This window comes from Schistocerca cancellata, chromosome 9, assembly GCF_023864275.1.
Source record: "Schistocerca cancellata isolate TAMUIC-IGC-003103 chromosome 9, iqSchCanc2.1, whole genome shotgun sequence".
Classification (NCBI taxonomy): Eukaryota; Metazoa; Arthropoda; class Insecta; order Orthoptera; family Acrididae; genus Schistocerca; species Schistocerca cancellata.
The window spans coordinates 2,956,857-2,978,253 of NC_064634.1; the positions used below are offsets into that span (position 1 = coordinate 2,956,857).

Consider the following 21,397-nt stretch of genomic DNA (forward strand, 5'->3'; position numbering starts at 1 on the left):
CGCCCCTACTTTTTAGCCAAACTACGGCTGTAAATGCAAAGTCAGCACATCCACTCCCTGTGGCGGACCTTTCTCGGACCGATTAGTTGCCGGTAGCTCCGCGGCATGGCGCTGGCGTCTGCTGCGTCGACTGTTGAAGATGGCAGTTGTGCTCCACATGTCAACGGCGTACGAACAACGCAGTGTCATTCGTTTTCTGAGGTGCAAGGGACGAACGCCCATCGAAATTTACAGAGAAAGCAGTCAACCTAGGGGGAAAAGTTTCTCACTCTGAAAGGTGTGTGGTGGGTGTGTTGTGAATTAGCAAGAAGGCCTGCATGACAATCAGCATTCGGGGAACCCACGTACGTCACTGAATGCCGGCAACATTTCGCAGGGGATGCAACGACGGAAGTGGATCTGCGTGCGGACCTCGAGGCAGTTTCCATGTTTTGATTCCGCTGAAGAAAATAATTTCCTGGCAGAAAAGTGATTCACTTGAAACGATCAGGCCAATGCAGCAGTCCGACTGTAGTTCCACAGTCAGCTGGACAAATGCTATCAGAGCAGCATCTCAGGTTTAATACTGCGACGGTACGAAAATCTAAACCAGTGTCGGGGCAAAGTGGAAAAAAAGTGTAACGTCTGTACAATAGTACATATATTTTAAATTACTTGTATGCACCATATTTCAGCTAATAAAAAATAGGGGCAAATACTTTATGATTCTCCCTCATAGCTTCCCTTGCACTTACATGTCTAAAAGCATGTTTGTATAAAGTAGTATTTATAGAAATAATTACCTATGTAAGAAACAATAAGTCAGATAATCATTGTTAGAAAAAAAGAGAGAAAAGGAGAAACCAATCACTCTGATGAACATTTTGTCCCCATAGTTTAGTAGTAGCCTTGACGAAACACACAACCTCAAATTATTTTCTAAACAGGTTACCCGCATTGTTCCAGTTCATCCAAAATGGTGTAGGAGTAGTGACACGATCTATAAAGAGGTTCCCAGACCAGAATAACTTTTCTTAGGTTAATTTCATGAGTTCTCAGTCACATCCGATGTTGTAAGGTAACTACTGTTTTGTGCCACGTTCTGAGTACATGGAAGTATGTCATCAAAAAAATTCCCAGTGTAAGTGCCAATTTTTGCATGATGTTTTAACCCAAGAAGTGATTTTCAAAGCAATCTGATTATACTTCAAAAAACGTCTTCAAGAATAGTTCATGCATACATCGCGCTGCTGGAAGAACTGGTGGCATAAATGAATACTGAAGCGAATTTTATGATCGCAGATACACTGCAGAAAAAAGAAGTATCACTTTTACGATAACCCGTAACTGGTTTTCGTTGCGATGCGTAAGTTGGATATTTAGCGCAAAGTTGCTTGGTACCTTCTTCCGCTATGGTGCAAAAGCATAGCGCCCTGCCACGTCATCCTAGGACTTGGTGGTGCTTCAGACAGCATGAGAAAAGGCCAGAGCTGAGAGGTCATGTGAGCTGTGACGTGGGTTAATGACGTCATACTGGCACCACATATCGCCAACATTTTGCCCAACGGGATCTTGGATGTGTCACAACCCCTCTTGCCCCATTCCATCCCTTCTTTTGACGCCTTTGTCTCTGCGATGGAGCTCAGAACCCAGCCTTGAAATGATGTGTTTCCTTATGGGTGGCCGAGAAGAACATTTCAGACTCAACGCGCCTCAGAATCGACACAAAAAAGCCCTGGGGTATGGCATAGAGAGTGTTAATGAAACCACCCTTTCTCTTGGGGCGTTGATTTCCACACATTTTGCAGTCCAAAACGACAGTTCGCAGTGTGATGAGCCACAAGGCAACGTACTTGACAACGTTCAAAGCTGCTGCCACGCCTGGACGTTTCCACCCTACTCTATCGTGGGGCTGCAACCACACTCAGAGCGATTTGACACCTGCAGAGTGTGATACGACAGCAGTTTTTCCTCCGGTATAGTGTGTGAAACCATTAGAGACAGTTAAAAACCGTTCGACGAAATCTGAATGTGACAGGAACCAGTGAAGGGTGTTTATGCTTTTTCAGTTCCCCTGTTTCGAGCTGGCCTGTGGTGTGATCGCGGACAGGTGCAACACTCGCATGAGTGTGAATAAAACGGTGAAAGGTCCCTCTAAGATCTCCCATTTCGGCAACATCCTCTGTGCCTCCCTTGCATCTTTGTTGGGCACATTGAAAATGTAGGCGCCAGAGACTTTGGCACCCATCCAGCTGAATGGCGCCTCCAGCGCCTGAGGGCAGGCAACCCCTTCGACACCACATGTCGCATTTTGTAGTCCACAACTACAGTTCGCAGTGTGATGAGCAACACAACCTTTGACATTGATGATATCCCCCAGTCGATTCAACCCTTCTCTAAGGGCATTGAAGGCCTGCCCACTGAACGTATCGTACACCTGTGTAGTAGGAGGTTTGTCCGGAAAATACGTATAAAAGTTGAATAATAACTTTATTTTACAATTATTCAGGTATTACAATATGGTCTCCTTCAAAGTCCTCGCCCTGAGACGCGATACACTTCTGCCAACGCCATTTCCACTGTTGATAACGTTGCTGAAAGTTTTCAGTTGTGATGTTGTTCAGTTGCTGTGTCGTTTCCGCCTTGATGGCTTCCACACCTCCCAAGCGACGCCCTCGAAGCACCATTTTGCATTTCGGGAACATGAAGAAGTCACACGGGGCTAAATCGGGTGAATAAGGCGGGTGGTCTGTCACGGTGATTGAGCTTCGGGCCATAAACGCGCGCACAAAGAGCGACGTGTGAGCGGGTGCATTGTCGTGATGAAGGATCCACCTGCCCCCTTTTGCCAACTCCGGTCGAACTCGGGCCACACGAGCTCTGAGACGTGTCAGAACTTCAACGTAAAAATTTCCGTTCACTCTCTGGCCGGGAGGGACAAATTCCTTGTGAACAATGCCCCTAGCATCAAAGAAAACAATGAACATTGTCTTCACATTGGACCTTGATTTTCGCGACTTTTTTGTTCTCGGTTCTCCTGCTAGTTTCCATTCCTTGCTTTGAGATTTGAGGTCCACATCGCATTCGTAAAACCAGGACTCGTCTCCAGTGATGACTCGGTTGAGAAAGTCCCCTCGTTCCTCTACTTCCAACCAATCCTCGCAGCACTCAACGCTCTTTGCTTTCTGTTCTGGCGTCAAGACCTTCGGTACGATTTTCGCACACAATTTCTTCATTTCAAGTTTTTGTGTCAGGATTTCGTGAACGATTGTTTTGGGGATTGACAGCTCGTCAGCAATCATTCTCACTGTCAATCTATGGTCTTTAAGAACACAAGCCCGAATTCGTTCAACATTTGCATCGGAACTCGATGTCGACGGGCGTCCTGGGCGAGGGTCGTCGTTCATTTCTTCTCGGCCATCCCGGAACCGTTTTAACCACTTGTTCACGGTTGGTTCCTTCAGAGAATTGTCTCCGTAAACCTGTTTCAAACACTCAAAAATCTCACGGCCATTCTTGCCTAGCTTTGCAAGAAACTTGATGTTGACGCGCTGTTCCCCAATCAGAGAGAGCTCCATGCCAACGGCAGGTGAAAAAGGGTAACTGTCAACAAGCTGCCGCGCACTCCCACCTTCACGCAGAGTGCTCTGACCCGAACTGAGCGTTGATGGGATTGATTACAGCAGTAGTCCCACCTGGCGGTGACTGCAACCTGTAACATAAAGACATTATTCAACTTTTATACGTATTTTCCGGACAAACCTCGTATATCTCAGCAACAATTTTTGCTCTGGTATACTGAGTGGAACCACTATGGACTGTTCAAATCCATTTGGTGAAATTTGAAATTGGCAGGAACCAGCAAAGGGCGATTATATCTTTTCAGCGCTCCTGTTTCGCACCGCCCTTCGTGATCATGGGGAGGAGCAACATTGACACGTATCTGACTGTAAAATGTCAAAGGGTTTCCTCTCAGTCCCCCAATTTGGCAACAATCTTAGGGCCACCTGTGCACCATTGTTGAACACTTTTGAGATGTACTATATCTGAACACAGACACCCACTCACTGATCACTAGGCGCTGGTCTGACAGGCAACCATTTCGACACTCCTGAGCTGAGTGGCACCGTGTTGATCAACTAGCGTCTGTTGGACACGTGCCAAATCTCAGGGGGTGTGGACACTGTCTCCCACTGCAATGCAGTGGCCTTTTGGAAAAAAATTACCCCTTAGTAGTGTTGTGTGGTGTTGGAGCAAGTGCTTGGGAGTTACTCTTGTGAAATGTAATATATGTGGCTGTTACATTATACAGGTCTTCAGTGGCTAACTGGAAAACTGTCATGAAACATTTTGATGTGTTATTGTTGCTCTGTGACCGACATAAGGAACGGAGTTTTTATTTGTGGTAATTTTTAATGTAAAAATCGTGAAGCAAACTGACAGGAAAAGTAATCTAGAAGTGCTTTTAGCCACTTACAAGTTGGTGCCAATCATAAATTTCCCTGTAAACAGGTATATGGTGGCAAATAGGTTGTTAGATCACAGTGCACAGGTAGTTTCATTATATAATTTAGGTCCATATAGTTTGGAACACTCTGAGGAAACTGTGACGCTGATTAATACCAAAACATTTGAACATTTGAAAGAAATCTTAAACATTGTTGACTCAGTTGAAGTTTACAATGAATCTAACGCTTACTCCATATTCAACGTCTTTATTAATGAGTTTCTATCCACTTTTGAAAGTGGTTTTCCTAAGCAGATAATTAAAAGTGGTAATGGCAACTCATTAAAGTAACCTTAGATCACTACAGATATCAGAATCTCTTCACAATAAAAAAACGACGTGCGCAAAATAGCTAGAATAAGCAACGACCCAAGAATTTTAATAAAATATACGAAAAATGCTTGAGTACTCACATCTTGTCAGAAACTGGCAAATCAGATACAAAAATAAGATCGTTATGGAATACTGTGAAATGAGATTTGGGAAAGAAGCTACAGAAGATGATTTTATGAGGACGGGAGCATTGGAAAAGGAATTTCATTTGTAACAGGCATTTTTTATTATTACGTTTTTTTAAAAAATAAGTGAGAAACTGGCTTCAAGTTGATCAGAAGCGAAAGCAAAACACTACAGTAAAGAAGAAATACAGAAGACATTTACTGAATTAAAAATCAGTATCACATCCCCATCTGAAATAAGAAAGATCATCATGACGCTAAAAAGTAAAAGTTCATGTGGGTTTGATAAAATCTCCAATGAGGCACTAAAATGTTGTGGACCTAAAACATGTAATGTTCGTACTCACTTATGTAATGCATAATTAACTCAGCGTGTTTTCCCAGGATGATTGGCATATGCCTTTTCAGGCCTCTGACTTCACAGACGTCAATAACTATGGGCCAGTGTCCCTCCTTATATGGTTTCCTAAAACTTTTCGGAAAGTATTGTACTCCAGGGTTGACAACAACCTGTATAGTAATGGGACACTTAGCAAATCATAGTTAGGATCTCAAAAGGATCCTTCTACTTTGTCAGCTACTTACACATTTACTGAGCACATTGTAGAATCTCTGAATGATAAAACTTCACCAACTGAGATCATTTGTGACTTGCTGAAGACATTTGACTGTGTCAGTCATAATAATTTATTAGAGAAGTTAACTTTTTATGAAATACACACTTTAGTAAATGTCTGGCTTAGACCTAATTTTAGAAACAGAATACACAAAGCTACCTTAGGCTGTTTGAATAGTACAAGGAGGGACGCCACATCACAAATTGCAATGGGAATCCCACAGGGTTATATAATAGCTTCTACTGTTCTTGCTTGATGTAAAAATTTTGCCATTTTATTTAAATCAGAAGGCAGAATTAGTCCTGTTGACAGATGATAAAACCATTATTGTGAAGTTGAGCAAAGAAGCATCAACAGATGAAATAGTAAGTGATGTTTTTGTGAAAGTTACTGAACAGTTTTGCACAAATGGGCTAGCCTTAAACTTTGAAAAACCGCAGCTCACCCAGATTCTTACTGTCAAAAGTACTCCACCTTCTATTTACGTAGCCCAGCAACAATAAATAATAAACAGAGTAGTAAATAATAAGTTCTTAGATGTGCATATTGATGGAAACTTAAAGTGTAAAAACCATATAGTAGTAACAACAATTTTTAGGTTTGGTTACTTTTGCCATATGAATAATTGTCATCTTTGGAGATATAGAAGTCAGGAAATTAGCATATTTCGCATTTTTTCATTCTTTGATATCCTATGGCATAATATTCCGGGGTATTTCCTCACTTAAGCAAAAAGTATTCATTGCACAAAAGAAAGTAAATAGAGTCATGTGTGGAGTTCACACACATACAACTTCCAGGTATCTCTTTAAGCAGCTGGGAATATGAACCACTGCTTCACAGCAGATTTTATCATTTACGAAATTTGTTAACAACAATCCATCTGAACTTGAGAGCAACGGAGATATTCACAAGTAAAACACTAGAAGGAAAAATGATCTACATTTTCCATTAATGAATCCAACTGTGGCACAGATGTCGGTGAAGTATGCAGCTATGAAACTTTATGACAGTCTACTAATGGAAACAGAAGTCTGGCAGATAGCAGAAAAGTTTTAAAATGTAGATTAAAGGGATTTCTCCTTAACAACTTCTTCGGCACCCCAGAGTAATTCTTGTGTAGATATGATTAGTTATTTTTCAAAACAGTGGAAATGCCCAGTTTGCAGCCATATAATTATTATTTTTGTATACTAGTTTTCGATGTTTGTTCTGTTGACACTTTACACTCATGAAGTTTATCGTGAATTTGATCTACTAACTGACTAACGACCCAGAAACGTAGACAGGAACAGATTAGCAAGCTTTGTGTGGTTCAAACGGACACACGAGGGCAAGGGGCCATGCTGGCTTACCACTGGCTCCTGCTACTACTCGCCAAAGCAGAGACATACCTTCTCAGCCAGTCAAAGATTGCAATATACTAAGTAATCGATCACTTGGTACAGAATATCTTTGAAATATGCTCACAGTCCAGAAAACGTGGAAGAAAGTATAGTTTTGAAAGTTGACATTGAGACAAGCAACTTTTAGTGTGAAATAAAATAATAATCAATACAGTTCAGTCTGAGAACTCCAGGATGTCAGACAGAATACAGGTGCAGCTGTACATCCCTTAAAACATCAGAAACGAAGGAAAGTGTTAATACTCACAACGTTATCAGCCAACACAAATCATTCATAAATTTGAACACTGTTCCTCTGTCAAAATCTAAAACAAGCTGTGATAAAACGTATTGTGCCGATAATTGTAATTGTGCATACTGCAATCAAAACCCATCGCTGTGTCTAAGAGTTTCTCATTCGCTGTTGATCAGTGTCCTATGTCAGAATCTGGCAGACTACTTTCCTCCATGAACCATGGTTTCAAGGCAGTTTGCCCATTCCTAAATGACCTCTCTGGCCTACATCAAGGTAATAACAAAGTAGTCCCACAAGGTTCAGTTTTAGGTCCACTCCTATTCCTTATATATGTGAATGACCTTCCATTTAATATTTTCCAAAGAATTATTAAACGGTTCACTGAAAATGGGCTCTCCATAAATTTTGATATACACACTACATTCATTTCTGTACAACAAATAGAGCCATACCAACCACTGATGTAGCACATGAGCAGCAGTCAGTAAATAGGGTAGATGCTCCAAAGCTTTGGGTGTACATATTGACGAAAACGTGAACTGGAAGAGGCATATTTCTAAGCTTTACAAACAGTTAAGTTCTACTACTTTTGCTCTGTGTACAATCGCTAATCTTGGAGACAAATGTATGAACCTTCTAACATACTTTGCATGTCTCCTCTCAGTACTGCCGTACGGAATAATTTTTGGGCTGACTCACCACTTAGAAAGAAAGTATTGATTCCACAAAAGCTAGCAGTAAGAATAATGCGAGGCGTTCACCCACAGACGTCGCGCAGGTACCTCTTCAAGGAGCTGGGCATTTTAACTGCGACATCTTGTACCACAAGACACATTCGCTAGTGAAACTGGTCATAAGTAGCCAATGACAATTTGAGAGGAACATTGATGTACAGACATACAACAGTAGAGAGAAAATGACCTTTATTACCCATCGTTGAAGCTGTCAGCGGCTCAGAAATGACTTCAATGGCCACCAACAAAAATGTTTTATCATTTGCCCAATAACGAAAAATGCCTCGCAGGTAGAGAAGCAAACTTTAAATCTGATTTAAAATCATTTCTCCTGGACAACTCCTTCTATTCCACTGACGAATTTCTACTTAAAGACTGGTAGCCAGTAAAAAAACAAAAAACAAAAAACTAATCGTATATGCATATCCTGTAAACTGACTCGTTCCATGTCACTTCGATAAAAGAACTGTTCAAATTGTCTGTGGAACATGTAACTAACTAAGTATCAGGTACGGATCACTGATACGCGCCGATGTGCTTAGAACAGATACCTCCAGAACTACCGTATCTACTAAGCCATTGCTCTCTAGACCAGAATGTCCTATTACTATCCAGAGAGATGTCTAATTTTCTTGGAGGTTCTGTACGATTTAGTACCTGTCAGCCTTGATAAAATCGCCATTATTTTAAACCACTCTTCACTTGTGAATTCCAGATTAAGTAACAAAAGAGCAGCGCAGGGACTTTGAGAGAGTGTTTAAGATTTTTTGGGGCGGGTTTTCAGGACTTGCAGAAGTTTCTGGACGAGGCGACAGACGGCGTGATATACTTCAGCATGGGGTCGAACGTGAAGAGCAAGCACTGGCCGGCCGAGAAGCGGCAGGCCTTCGTGGACGTCTTCTCGAGGCTGCGGCAGCGGGTGCTCTGGAAGTGGGAGGCCGACTCGCTGCCGGGGCAGCCCCCCAACGTCAGGACGGGCAAGTGGCTGCCCCAGTCCGACATACTCGGTGAGTCGCAGCGCCTCCATCTGTGGCTGCAGCTGTGGCTGTAGAAACCTTCCAGTCTGCACGGCAGCTGTTTACTGTAACTCGCGCTACATTTAACACGTTCATTCCTGTACTCTTAAAGCCGTCGGCACACGGACCGTGCTGTCGAACGTTAACGCTGAACGTGCCGAGTTCAACGTGCTGCTGAACGCTCAGGAACGATGCGACTTGTGCATACGGTACGTGGTCCCCAACGTGGTATACGCGATCGCAACGCATTCCAGCGACAGTTGAGGGATGTTTCTAGTTCGTTAATCACACTGTTTATTCAACGGGCGCGCCTAAAATTCCCACGTTAGCTCTATTAAAACGCACATTTCTTCCATCGTCCACGAAAAGGAAAGTACCGTGTCCAATCAGTAAGGTCACAGGCCTATAAAAGTTCCATTACAAACAGTGCGTTACAAATTTGGAATACTTTTCGGCATAAGATAAAAATTATTTCATCATTCCCACATTTTAGTAAAACCCCAAGGTCAGTCTTATTTGATCACTGTTCCTATCCAGTAGCATAGTCTTTGAAACACGTGAATTACGAAGCGTAAAAGAGGAAGGAGCAAAATATCTTTATACAAGTAGCGTAAACTGTCCTTTACATTAAGCCAATCGAACAAAGTCACCCCTCAAAAAAAAGGTGAACTTGTATTTACATAATATCAAATATAATAGTCGATACTTATATTAAACTAATAATAAAGTATCAGAACTTAATAAAATCGCGAATGTCAGGGGAAAAAATATTTGTTGTGTCAGCACGCGAACTACCCCCCCCCCCCCCCGCCCCCCCAACAAAAGGACTTACTATCAGAAAGTGACGGTATTCGTTACGCTAAACCAACATCACCCCTCGCGTCGCTATTCATAGTGTCATACCGATCTTACCTGTCGCTAAAAACCTTAATCGTAGATATGTTACTTAGTGAAATTTAATTATAACACATTGTACCAAGAACAATGCGTTTTGCGTGAATCTTCAGTGTGTCGCTGCCTTCAAATAGCGTACTCTCACTACACGCAAGTTACGATACTTCTTTTCCCACGAATATGATGTTTATCATTATTTTATCGGAACGAATCACACAGTTTCCAACGGGTTTTGCAGTGATTCTCAATTTGCTGGTACTCGGAACGGCATATATACATATAGGCTTGAAATGAATGCCAATATGGCGCCTCACAACTCTGTGCTGAAAGGAGACGGCGTGCTTGTGACGTAGGTGGCGTTGTGCCATGTCATTGGACAACGCTCAGACGCACGCTCAGAATATCTGACAAGCCAGATACTGCTCTGCACGTTCGGAAAGACTGCCGAGCGTGCTGTTCCACGCTGTGACATCAGAAACTCGGCACGCTCAACGTTCAACGTTCGGATGCACGGCCCGTGTGCCGACGGCTTTAAGCACACCATGGGTCCTCAGGAGACATCACTTAATAGAGTGCACAATCGCTCAGCTCCCTTGTAGATGCCTTTAGAGCTGCCACATGGCGGGGAAGTAGACCGCTACGTTTCACACCCTTTTCTCAATATTACCGAACATTCTGTGTGGGATTAAAATCGGATGATTTAACTGGCGACATTGAGAGGGTGTTTGTCGCCAGGTTAACCGAGAGCGTTAATGCGCTGCTTCCTGGACTCGGGTAGGCGGGCCAGCCCCGGATCGAATCCGACCGGCGGATTAACGACGGAGGCTGGAGTGCCGGCCAGCCTGGTTGTGGTTTTTAGGCGGTTTTCCGCATCCGCCTAGGTGAATACCGGGCTGGTCCCCACGTCCCGCCTCAGTTACACGGCTCGCAGACATCTGAACACATTCACACTATTCCATGGATTACACTAGACTCAGACAGTTGGGGTGCACTACTTCCACCCCGGGGGCTACGGGTGGTGGCAGGAAGAGCATCCCGCCACCCCTTAAATTAACCACGCCAAATCCGACTAACCGTGCCGTCCCTGCGACACTGTGGGAAGAAGGCACAAGCAAAAGGAAGAAAGGAAAGAAAGAAAGAATTGAGGGGGTGTTTGTCAAAGAGTATGTGTGTACTGTGTATGTTCCACATCTCCTCCTAAACCTCTGGACCGATTTCAATCAGACATGGTACACATATGAATTACTGTTTGGAGAGAATTGCTGGGGGTCGGGGGGGGGGTGGGGGGTGGGGGGTATCGGGACGGAAAACCAGTGCAGCTCAAGACGAGAGGACTCGCAGGCTTAGTTCATCCAGAATTTGAGAATGAGAGTACTTAGAGACTTGCAACTAACTTAAAACATAATTTCAGACCTTTAAGAGACCTTTTCTCGCTGCTAACTCCAGAAAATAATGAAAGAAAAAACTTATCGCTTATACGTTTTCGCTGCTCATGTAGTGAAAGTTTCGCATTGGCCACGACGTTTTAATTTGTTACTTCCTCACTATTAACTGTATTCATCACACATTTTGCGTACAGTATTCGCATCACCACTGAATGCACGTAGAAAATTATACCGTTGTAAGACACACACTTCAGAAGATATGACGTCATAAACACTGAAATGCGTGAAAAAAATGGCGCATTATTCATGATGTTTTAATTCATCGCGTCTGTGCTAATAATTTTATTCGTAATACATTTCGCAGACAGTATCCAAATACTTGACTAAATGTACCTACAAAATTATACCACTATAAAGCGTATTGTCCAGGAGATATGACGTCATGGAGATAGACCTGCGTGAAAATGGAACTGCAGGACCTAATTCGCTAGAGATGCATGTGAAATACGTTACACATATGTGAAATATACGTGGCACTTGCGTAAATGTTCGTACTCTGGCAAAGCGATGGTAGAAATGTCCTCCTAAACCCCTGGAATAGTTTCAACCAAAGTAGGTAGCTACACATATTAGCATCTTGAAACGAGAACTTTTGGGTTAAGCACCATCAGCCTCCTATTAATGCGGAGGCGATAAGGTGCAGCAGAAGGGCGGATGAAGATGTGGTCAGAGTGGGGGAAGGAGGATATGGACGCAGATATTAGTGAGGAGGAGATGGATACAATGAAGGGGAGGGAGAAATGGATACAAACAGGAAACAGGAGGAGATGGACAGAGGAAGAAAAGAGGAGAAGATGGACAGAGATGCGAGGAGGATATCGACTGGGAGAGGGCAGATGGGGAGATGGACGGAGAGATGGGGAGAAAGGAGTAAACGGAGAAAGGAAAGAGGAAATGGACACACGGATGGAGAGATAAAGGGAGAGCCGCGTGGGGTAGCCGCTCGGTCTGAGGCGCCTTGTTACAGTCCGCGCGGCTCCCTCGTCGCAGGTTCGAGTCCTCCCTCGGGCATGGGTGTGTGTGCGCGTTGTCCTTAGCGTAAGTTTAAGTTGGATTAAGCAGTGCGTAAGCTTAGGGACCGATGAATTCAGCAGTTGGCCCCATAAGGTCTTACAACAGATATCCAAAATAAAGGGCGTGGGTAAATGATATGGACAGAGGTGGTAGAACCAGATGGACAGAAAGAGGGGGAGTAGCAAATGGACTGAGAGAGGGAGGGGGCAGATGGAAAGAGAGAGAGGGGGGAGTAGCAGATAGACAGAGAGAGATGATAGAGAGTGTGGACAGAGAGCAGGCGGAGGAAACGGACAAAGAGAAGTGGAAGAAGAAGATAAGCTAATGTAATAAATGCATACCCAGGCAACGCCAGGTACTCAGCTGATGCTGAAATAAAGCTCCGCAGTAACCTGAAAGAGTGAGCCAAATTCACGTTACGATAAACACCTGCGACACATGACAGAACCCCCCTCTGGCCTGTACCACAGCCTCCACAGAGTGCCCCACTGGGCCAGTGGGCAGTTCAGAGCTCGCATCGTTTGAAAAGAGGAGAAATCGCGTCCAGTCGGTCCCCACTACGCGCTTCCATTCAGACGGCGTCCAGTTTCTGTGTTGTTAGGCCTACCGAAGAATACAGTCTCAGGTATCACAGCCAGCAGCAGCCTTTTGTGAGGTGCTCGATGCCAAATTTACACCGCATATGATTCCCTTTACAAAGAACGCTCAGAAACCGGTTGAGACGGACGCACATTCACTGACAGAAACAGTTGCTGTCGTGTCTGAAAGCGACTTTAACTGACACGGAACGTCAGTCATCTCCGGCAGCTGTCGCTTACAATCTTCTTATACTTGCCGTTCTTACGCTCTGTTACAAGGCTGTCAGCCTGAAAGTCACCTATTCAGTTGCACTTTCATTTTCTTCCACAACGTTTTTACGTTCTAAAATCGCAAATTTATCTTTGCGAGATAAATTCCTCGGGTTATCTGTAAGGGGCACCACTGAAGAGCATGTGTATCTCTGGTGGGACAGCTCGGGTCTCCAGCCAGTGGGAAACGCTTCTGATTTCCGACCATGGAGCACAGTGGCTTCTAGCGGGCACCCGGCATTCTGTTTACTGCTTTCAGCTGGTCTAGCTTCTGATTTGGTCGGGTGTGTGATCTGAAGACAGCGTGACATGATTCAGAGCCCTGTTATATTGGAATTCTTGGTCAGATCTTTACAGTTACTTGCCATCATGGTTAATAGGTAATATATAGTCGCATGATCGAAAAATTCGTAGCCGTCCGTGGTGGCAGAGCGGTTCTATGCACTTCAGTCTGGAACCGCGCGACTGCTACGGTCGCAGGTTCGAATCCTGCCCCGGGCATAGATGTGTGTCATGTCCTTAGGTTAGTTATGAACCGTGAACCCGAATCGTTATGCAAGTGATTCGTACGAAAGAGTGACATAACACATTAGCAAATAGAAATAGGCATGCCTGCGAACTAAAATACTAGAGAAGCTAGCAAAATTGTCGGCCAAGTTGATTAACTTCAGTCTGCACAGAATTATCTTCGTCGGCACTTTTGTGTTGTCGTTGACACTGTAGTCTTGTACCAGGGGAAGCAAGGGAGAAATTTTCGGAAATCTATGGTAAGTTCCTATGGGACCAAACTGCTGAGGTGATCAGTCTCTAGGCTTACACACTACTTAATGTAACTTAGACTAACTTACGCTGAGGACAACACACACACACCCATGCCTGACGGAGGACTCGAACCTCCGACGGGGGGAGGCTCGCGAACCGTGGCAAGGCGCCTCAGACCGCACGGCTACCCCGCGCGTCGGCAAGGGAGAGGATGTTGTTTGGTTGCCGGTATTATCTTTCTACAACACAAACTGCACACGTGTATTAACAGGGTTCTCTATTAACCAGAACAAAAAGCTACTTATCTTTAGGCTATCCATGTGTTGTGGTACAAGCTTTTCTCTAATAGTCCACGTTAGACTGCTGGTGAAGTACAAGTCCCGCTATAAACATTGCAGACTCGTAGCCAGTGACGTGAACTGACAGACGTCAACTAGAATAGTGACTGAGTTGGTAACTCAGACTGACTGCGACTGCATCTGGGCTGGCTGTCTGCGACCGACTGGGCCGAGCTGTCTGTGGCCGGGGATCTGAACACTGGCGGCGGACAGGTCGTTGGCGGCGCGTTCCTTGCAAGTCTGTCTTTGGCCTCTCTGCTGATAGGCGCGTTTCGTCCAGCGCCTGCTATCGATTTTTTCGCGGTCTCTTTGCTGCCCCGTGTGCTGGCGACAGCTTATGCCAGCAGTCTATATATGTCCATCACCTCTATGTGGTTCAGTCCAAGTGGGATAATTCCACCATGGTGGATATCTACTTTTTCTTAGAGTCTACAATGTGATGTAGAATCCATTGGCACGATGATGCTGTGGCTCAGAGCTCGCTCGACTTTTGGAAACTGGAAGCAAATTTGCAGGATTGCGTATCAACTACTTGTATCTTTGTCTCCTGCATTACAAAAGGTTTTATGTCTTGCTGGAGGACTTATCCCGAAGGCGTGTAATTTCTTGAGTTTTTCTAGTACTTCATATTATTATTCCTGTTATTCAGGCTCCAGCGAGTTGGATGGGGTAAGTATATAAGACGAAACGGCATAGTGCCGGCGTGTTCCAAGCTGACTTCGTTCTCCACAGCCTCTCGAGGGTGGCCAACTTTTGGTCCAGTGTGTTTATGTGTCTTTAGCGGTGACGCCTGATACACAGGTAGCCGAATCAGCAGTTTTTTTGTACGACTGTTGGTGCTGGCAGACACGAGAGGGCCACGCTGTCTGTTGCAGCCCACAAGAACGTGCGCGCCTTCATCTCGCACGGCGGGCTGCTGAGCACGCAGGAGGCGATAGCGCGCGGCGTGCCCGTGGTGGCGCTGCCCGTGTTCGCCGAGCAGCAGCTGAACGCCGTCCAGGCCGTGCAGCAGGGCTTCGCCGTGCTGCTGCAGCTGCGCAACGTCACCGCCGAGTCGGTCCACTGGGCGCTCGACCAGGTGCTCAACGAGCCCAGGTAGCCGCCCACAACAACACATCAGACTGTACGCTTCCGGGGACCTTCCCAAGTCTCAGACCTATGATTATATATATATACCGAATTAGTTCCACCCTAGACTCAGCCCAACTTATAGAACAAGCAGGATTTCGAAGCAATTTTAGCACTATTGACCACATTCTGACCGTTAGTGAAGTGATAAGCAGAGCGAATTAATACCAACTGCCTCTCTGCATTGCCTTTGTTGACTTTGAGAAAGCATTTGACTCCGTTAGCCATGTAGCTGTCCTCCAAGCTTTGAGTGAGCAAGGAGTGGGAGCAGCATACATTGAAGTGCTCAGGAAAATCTACGAGAATTCTTCAGCTTATGTTAACATCGGCGAATCAACTCAAGAATTCCGCATCTCCCCAAAACTGTTCTCTGCTGTATTGGAAATGGCTATGTCAGAGCTGAGCTGGGAAGGTAAGGGAATTAGAATTAATGGAAGAAGGCTTACCAACTTGAGATTTGCCGATGATATTGCCTTACTGGCCAAAGACTTCGCAGAGCTCCAAAACTTAGTTACAGAGCTTGCATCGGAATGTCAGCTGGTTGGCTTGAACATGAACCTTTCCAAAACAAAAGTAATGTCCAACAAATGGGTCCCAGCTGGAGATGTGAAGGTCAAGGACAGTCTGCTAGAAGAGGTCAGTGAATATGTCTACCTTGGCCAGATTATAAATATGAAGGGAGACATAAGGCCAGAAATCTATCGACGCATCAAGCTTGGCTGGCAAGCATTTGGCAAGAATTCAAAAGTATTCAGGTCAAAAAGACCAGTAAATTTGAAGAAAGCAGTATTTGATAAATGCATTCTTCCTGTGATGACGTATAGCTGCGAGACATGGACACTGAACTCATTTACAAAAGGGAAACTTAGGACAGCACAGAGAGCCATGGAGACATCAATGCTGGGCTATACCAGAAAGGACAGGAAAAGGGCAGATGACATCTGGTCTGTGATGAAGGTTAATGACATCTTAGAGACAGTAGGTTCCTCGAAATGGCAGTGGGCTGATCACGTCGCTAGAAGCAAAGACGACAGATGGACGAAACTAGTACTAGAGTGGAGTCCGAGAGAGCACCGGAGGCCTAGAGGAAGACCACCAGACAGATGGGACAAAGACATCAAGAAGATCGCTGGTAACACCCGGCAGAGAACTGCCCAAGACCGTCCCACTTGGAGAAGACTGCTGAAAGCCTACCTGAATCCATGACTCGAAGAGGCCACATCATTTAATGATTGAATTGGCTGATTATATATATATATATATATATATATATATATATGTGTGTGTGTGTGTGTGTGTGTGTGTGTGTATGTGTGTGTGTGTATATATGCAGACTGAAGTGACGAATGAGAACTTGTACCAAGACTAGGATTCAAACCTGCACCTCCTGCTCACTAGGCAGTTGCGCTGACCACAGTGGCTCAGTACAGCTGCCTGGAGTACACTAGCAGGCCTCGCTCCTCAATGCAAACACCCATTCAGGAAGGTGTAGTGGTTAGCGGATCTGCCTAGTGAGCAGGAGACACGGCTTCGAATACTGGCCTCAGTACAAATTTCCATTCCTCGCTTCAGTCTGCATACACCCATCGACACGGAAATACATTCTACAAGTACTAAATCTAAAGCACTCTGAAGGTCTTGACGCCCTTTTCTTCTGACACATGTGATGTGGCCGTTGAGGCATTACTATTATTTCTATTGTAAGTACCGGGTGATCAAAAAGTCAGTATAAATTTGAAAACTTAATAAACCACGGAATAATGTAGATAGAGAGGTAAAAATTGACACACATGCTTGGAACGACATGGGGTTTTATTAGAACCACCCCACATTGCTAGACGCGAGAACGACCTCTTGCGCGAGTCGTTTGGTGATGATCGTGTGCTAAGCCGCCACTTTCGTCATGCTTGGTCTTCAAGGTCCCCAGACCTCAGTCCGTACGATTATTGGCTTTGGGGTTATCTGAAGTCGCAAGTGTATCGTGATCGACCGACATCTGTAGGTATGCTGAAAGACAACATCCGAAGCCAATGCCTCACCATAACTCCGGACATGCTTTACAGTGCTGTTCACAGCATTATTCCTCGACTACAGCTATTGTTGAAGAATGATGGTGGACATATTGAGCATTTCCTGTAAAGAACATCATCTTTGCTTTGTCTTACTTTGTTATGCTAATTATTGCTATTCTGAACACACGAAGCGCCATCTGTCGGACATTTTTTGAACTTTGGTATTTTTTTGGTTCTAATAAAACCCCATGTCATTCCAAGCATGTGTGTCAATTTGTACCTCTCTATCTACATTCTTCCGTGATTTATTCAGTTTTCAAATTTATACTGACTTTTTCATCACCCGGTACCCACTTTTTACTTTTCTTTACACAATCAGGCCAACAGCAACGCATGCAGCCACAGTTAATCTGCTTCTGGCTTCTGCAGTCTTTGTCCAGTTCTCCAACACTCCAGTTGCAGCAAGTCTTTTCTTACTCAGTCAGTCTATCTCTTCCTAGATCTTCTCAATTGTCTGATGCCTGATGAGATACATTCCACTCTAATTTTGGACTACCGTGTTTCTTCCACACTGCGTAACCTGCCCAATGCAGCCTTCTGCTTTTCATCACCCGAACGACGTTAGGCTATTTGTACATCTACATTTACATACATACTCCGCAAGCCACGATAAGGTGCGTGGCGGGGGGTACCCTGTACCACTGCCGGTCGTTACCTTTCCTGTTCCACTAGCAAATAGAGCGAAGGGGAACACTGCTGTCTATACGCCTGTCTAATCTCTCTAACCTCACCTTCTGGTCCTCACGCGAAATTTTTGTTGGCGACAGTATTATCATTCTACAGACTGCTTCAGATGACGGTTCCATAAATTTACTCAATAGTGCTTCGCGAAAAGAACGTCGCCTTCCATCCACGGATTTCCATTTGAGCTGCTAAAGAATCTCCGTAAGACTTGTGCGTGGTTCGAACCTGCCATCGTGATCGATGTCTTTCTTTAATCCAGCCTGCTACAGGTCGCAGACACTCGAACAGTACTCGACAATGGCTCGCATACTGCACTATATGCAGTCTCATTAACAGATGAACTAACACATTCCCAAAATTGTCCCAATAAACCGAGGTCGACCATTTGCCTTTCCTACGACATCCCGTACGTGCTCGTTCCATTTCATATTACATATTGCTTTGCAACGTTACGCCCAGGTGTTTAATCGATGTGCCTATGTCAAGCAGCACACAACTGATACTGCATTCGAATATTATCGGTTTTGTTTTTCCTACTCATCTACTTTAACTTACATTTTTCTACATTGAGACCTAGCTGCTATTCATCAAAATCAAATAGAAATTTTCTCTAACTCATCTTGTATCCTCCTGCAGATATTCGACGACGTCAATCTCCCGTACGTCACACATCATCAGCGAACAGCTGCAGACTGCTGCTCACCCTGTGCGCCAGGTCGTTTAGGCATCGTCGTCGTTCTGTTTGCTTCACAACTGATATTACTGAAACTGCTCCCATTTGTATGTGTATTCCCATAAGCTGAATTGCAATATCCTCTCCTTAAACTTCCTTCTCAAGCAACTCCACTCTGTCCTGTATTCAAGAAGCGTTCTATATTACTTCTCCGACCTCTTCTCTACTGTATCGCTCATGTTCTTCAATAACATGACCACAATAAATTTTAACTTCATCCTTGCCTTGCCTACATTCATTAACTTGATTTTGAACAATTTTTTCAAGTTTTGCTTCTACCTGTTCACTTTCAGTTCTCCTTTAATTTATTTGTCCTCAATATCCTCTGTCTCCTCTTAAATTATTTCATTTTTAAAAGATGTTACCTCCGTTTTACCTACCTCGCTATTCTTGAAGCTCGTCTTCAACCTCTGACTTTCAGTCTATTTTAAAACTTTTCTCGTAGCTTTTTGAACTCTGCCAATTGATCACTTACTTCTTTGATTTATCTTTGCCCTCCAATCTGTAACCGCCCTGTTAAATTTGCTAGATACTTAGTCATCCCGTATCGTGATTTTGAAGTGACAGTATGATTGTCGAGTAATAAATATTTCGCGTGAAGCCGGCCGCGGTGGTCTAGCGGTTCTGGCGCTGCAGTCCGGAACCGCGGGACTGCTACGGTCGCAGGTTCGAATCCTGCCTCGGGCATGGGTGTGTGTGATGTCCTTAGGTTAGTTAGGTTTAAGTAGTTCTAAGTTCTAGGGGACTTATGACCTGAGATGTTGAGTCCCATAGTGCTCAGAGCCATTTGAACCATTTCGCGTGAAGCGCCGCTGCGACACAGGCAAAGGTCAATTGTGGAAACTAAGCCACTGAATATTAACAGTAATGTTATGAAGGAATACACCCGATTGACGACACTAAATAAGAGGGCACGTACATTAGAGAGTGAGTGGTTCAAAATAATAATTAATACTGTTAGGGAAATCGGTCATAAGTATACTCGTAGTTACGTCGGTATACACTCAAACATATGCGATCGTACGATCGGGGTATAGCCACGTACGTTCTAAGTACTATCATTCTCCGTGCCCTGGGTAAAAAGAATCGTGGTTAAAATGCATTTATTCACCTGAGCAGGAAAATAATCGGACTTCGTAACCAAACGAAAAGAAAGATCGCAGGTTCTGAGTGTCGCGGCCAATGTGACTTAAATATAGAAACTGACATCGGCGGCCACGAAGGGAAAGAGACGAACACATTCAGCACCTCTATTGTTGAGCTGCGCCGCCACGAAGATCGTCGCCTCCATCTAAATTCTCCACACAAAATTAAAATAATAATAATTCCGAGAGTTACAGGATCTGGGATCCATGGTATCGTAAACGAGAAAAATCACTGTGTTCGTAAATAGCTTTCATTATATAACACAATTTCACTTTAAAATTACAGAACACGTCTTATCACCAGGACATGAGAACAACGTAAGGTAACTATTGCTAAAATCAATAAACGAAGAGCGTAAATCTTCTTTTGTCCGTCAGTGTTAAATACTCGTACTTTTCTAATTAATCCTTGGCATGAGAGTCGAATTATTATCTATACATTTATCAACAAAAAATTTATTAAGTTCCTTTATAAACCCTCGCTTCACTTCCTCAGTTACTTCACTTACGGCCTGTCTGTACAAATTTTGCATCGTATAGTTCATACACTTCTACTTAAGACAGTTCCTATTGCTACCTGATGCCATTTCTCTTTCTTTCCTGCTGGTTTCCTTGCACTCCCTGCTGATTTATCCCCTACTACTTGAGAAAGTAGATCTCGTCTATTCTTCTCTGTCGGCCATTTTGAATAGTCACTGTCAAACATACGAAAAGTGTCTCTGTCACTGACTAAATAACACTTAACTTCTGCTCTCCAATTACAGGGAAAGATAACTCAAGTATAAAATTCTCAAGTGTTGCCATGTGCTTCGCCATGTACAGCGATGGCAGGATCCACCCTTAATTATTCTTCCTATCAGTAATGATCGAGTTCATACAGAAAAGTAATATGTAACAAAATCTTTCAATTAAAAATGAAAGCCGATGAATAATTTTAAAGAGTGGCGAAGCAACCTGAATGCTCGCTAATGAGTCGAATAGTATTTAATGCTGAGATAACTGAAAAATATATAAATCTTTACTCTTTCCCAAATTTATTAAATAAAAGTCTCACTGGTATTAGAATAATCAACATAAACGAACAAGCTTCTTCAGTGGCTCTGGAATGCAAACAAAGTTTGTCCACCGCAAAACTATCCAATCTACATATTCTACCATTGGAAATTCTACCTATTCTGCTGTAATTGGTCGAAGCTGCTGTACGACGGGCATATTTCGCAAACATTTGAGGTAAAATATTGCATGATACATCGCAAAAGATACGTAAACATACAAAAAAGAAAAAGCAAAATACATACGCGCAACTAATGTCAATGTATATATAACAAGGTGAAATAGTAAAAATAATATAAAGACAACCCTTCAAGAGCAAAGCAAAGACA

General features: G+C 43.9%; 1 protein-coding gene across 2 annotated transcripts in view; it reads left to right on the plus strand.

Annotated features, from left to right (window-relative positions):
• LOC126100546 (UDP-glycosyltransferase UGT5-like) overlaps window positions 1-21,397 on the plus strand; it is a 121,530-nt gene that overhangs the window by 90,326 nt on the left and 9,807 nt on the right. For both annotated transcript variants that reach the window (XM_049911165.1, XM_049911164.1), the window contains exons 4-5: window positions 8,721-8,943; window positions 15,129-15,348. In XM_049911165.1, the coding sequence (XP_049767122.1) occupies window positions 8,721-8,943; window positions 15,129-15,348 (443 nt within the window). The remainder of the gene's footprint in view (window positions 1-8,720; window positions 8,944-15,128; window positions 15,349-21,397) is intronic.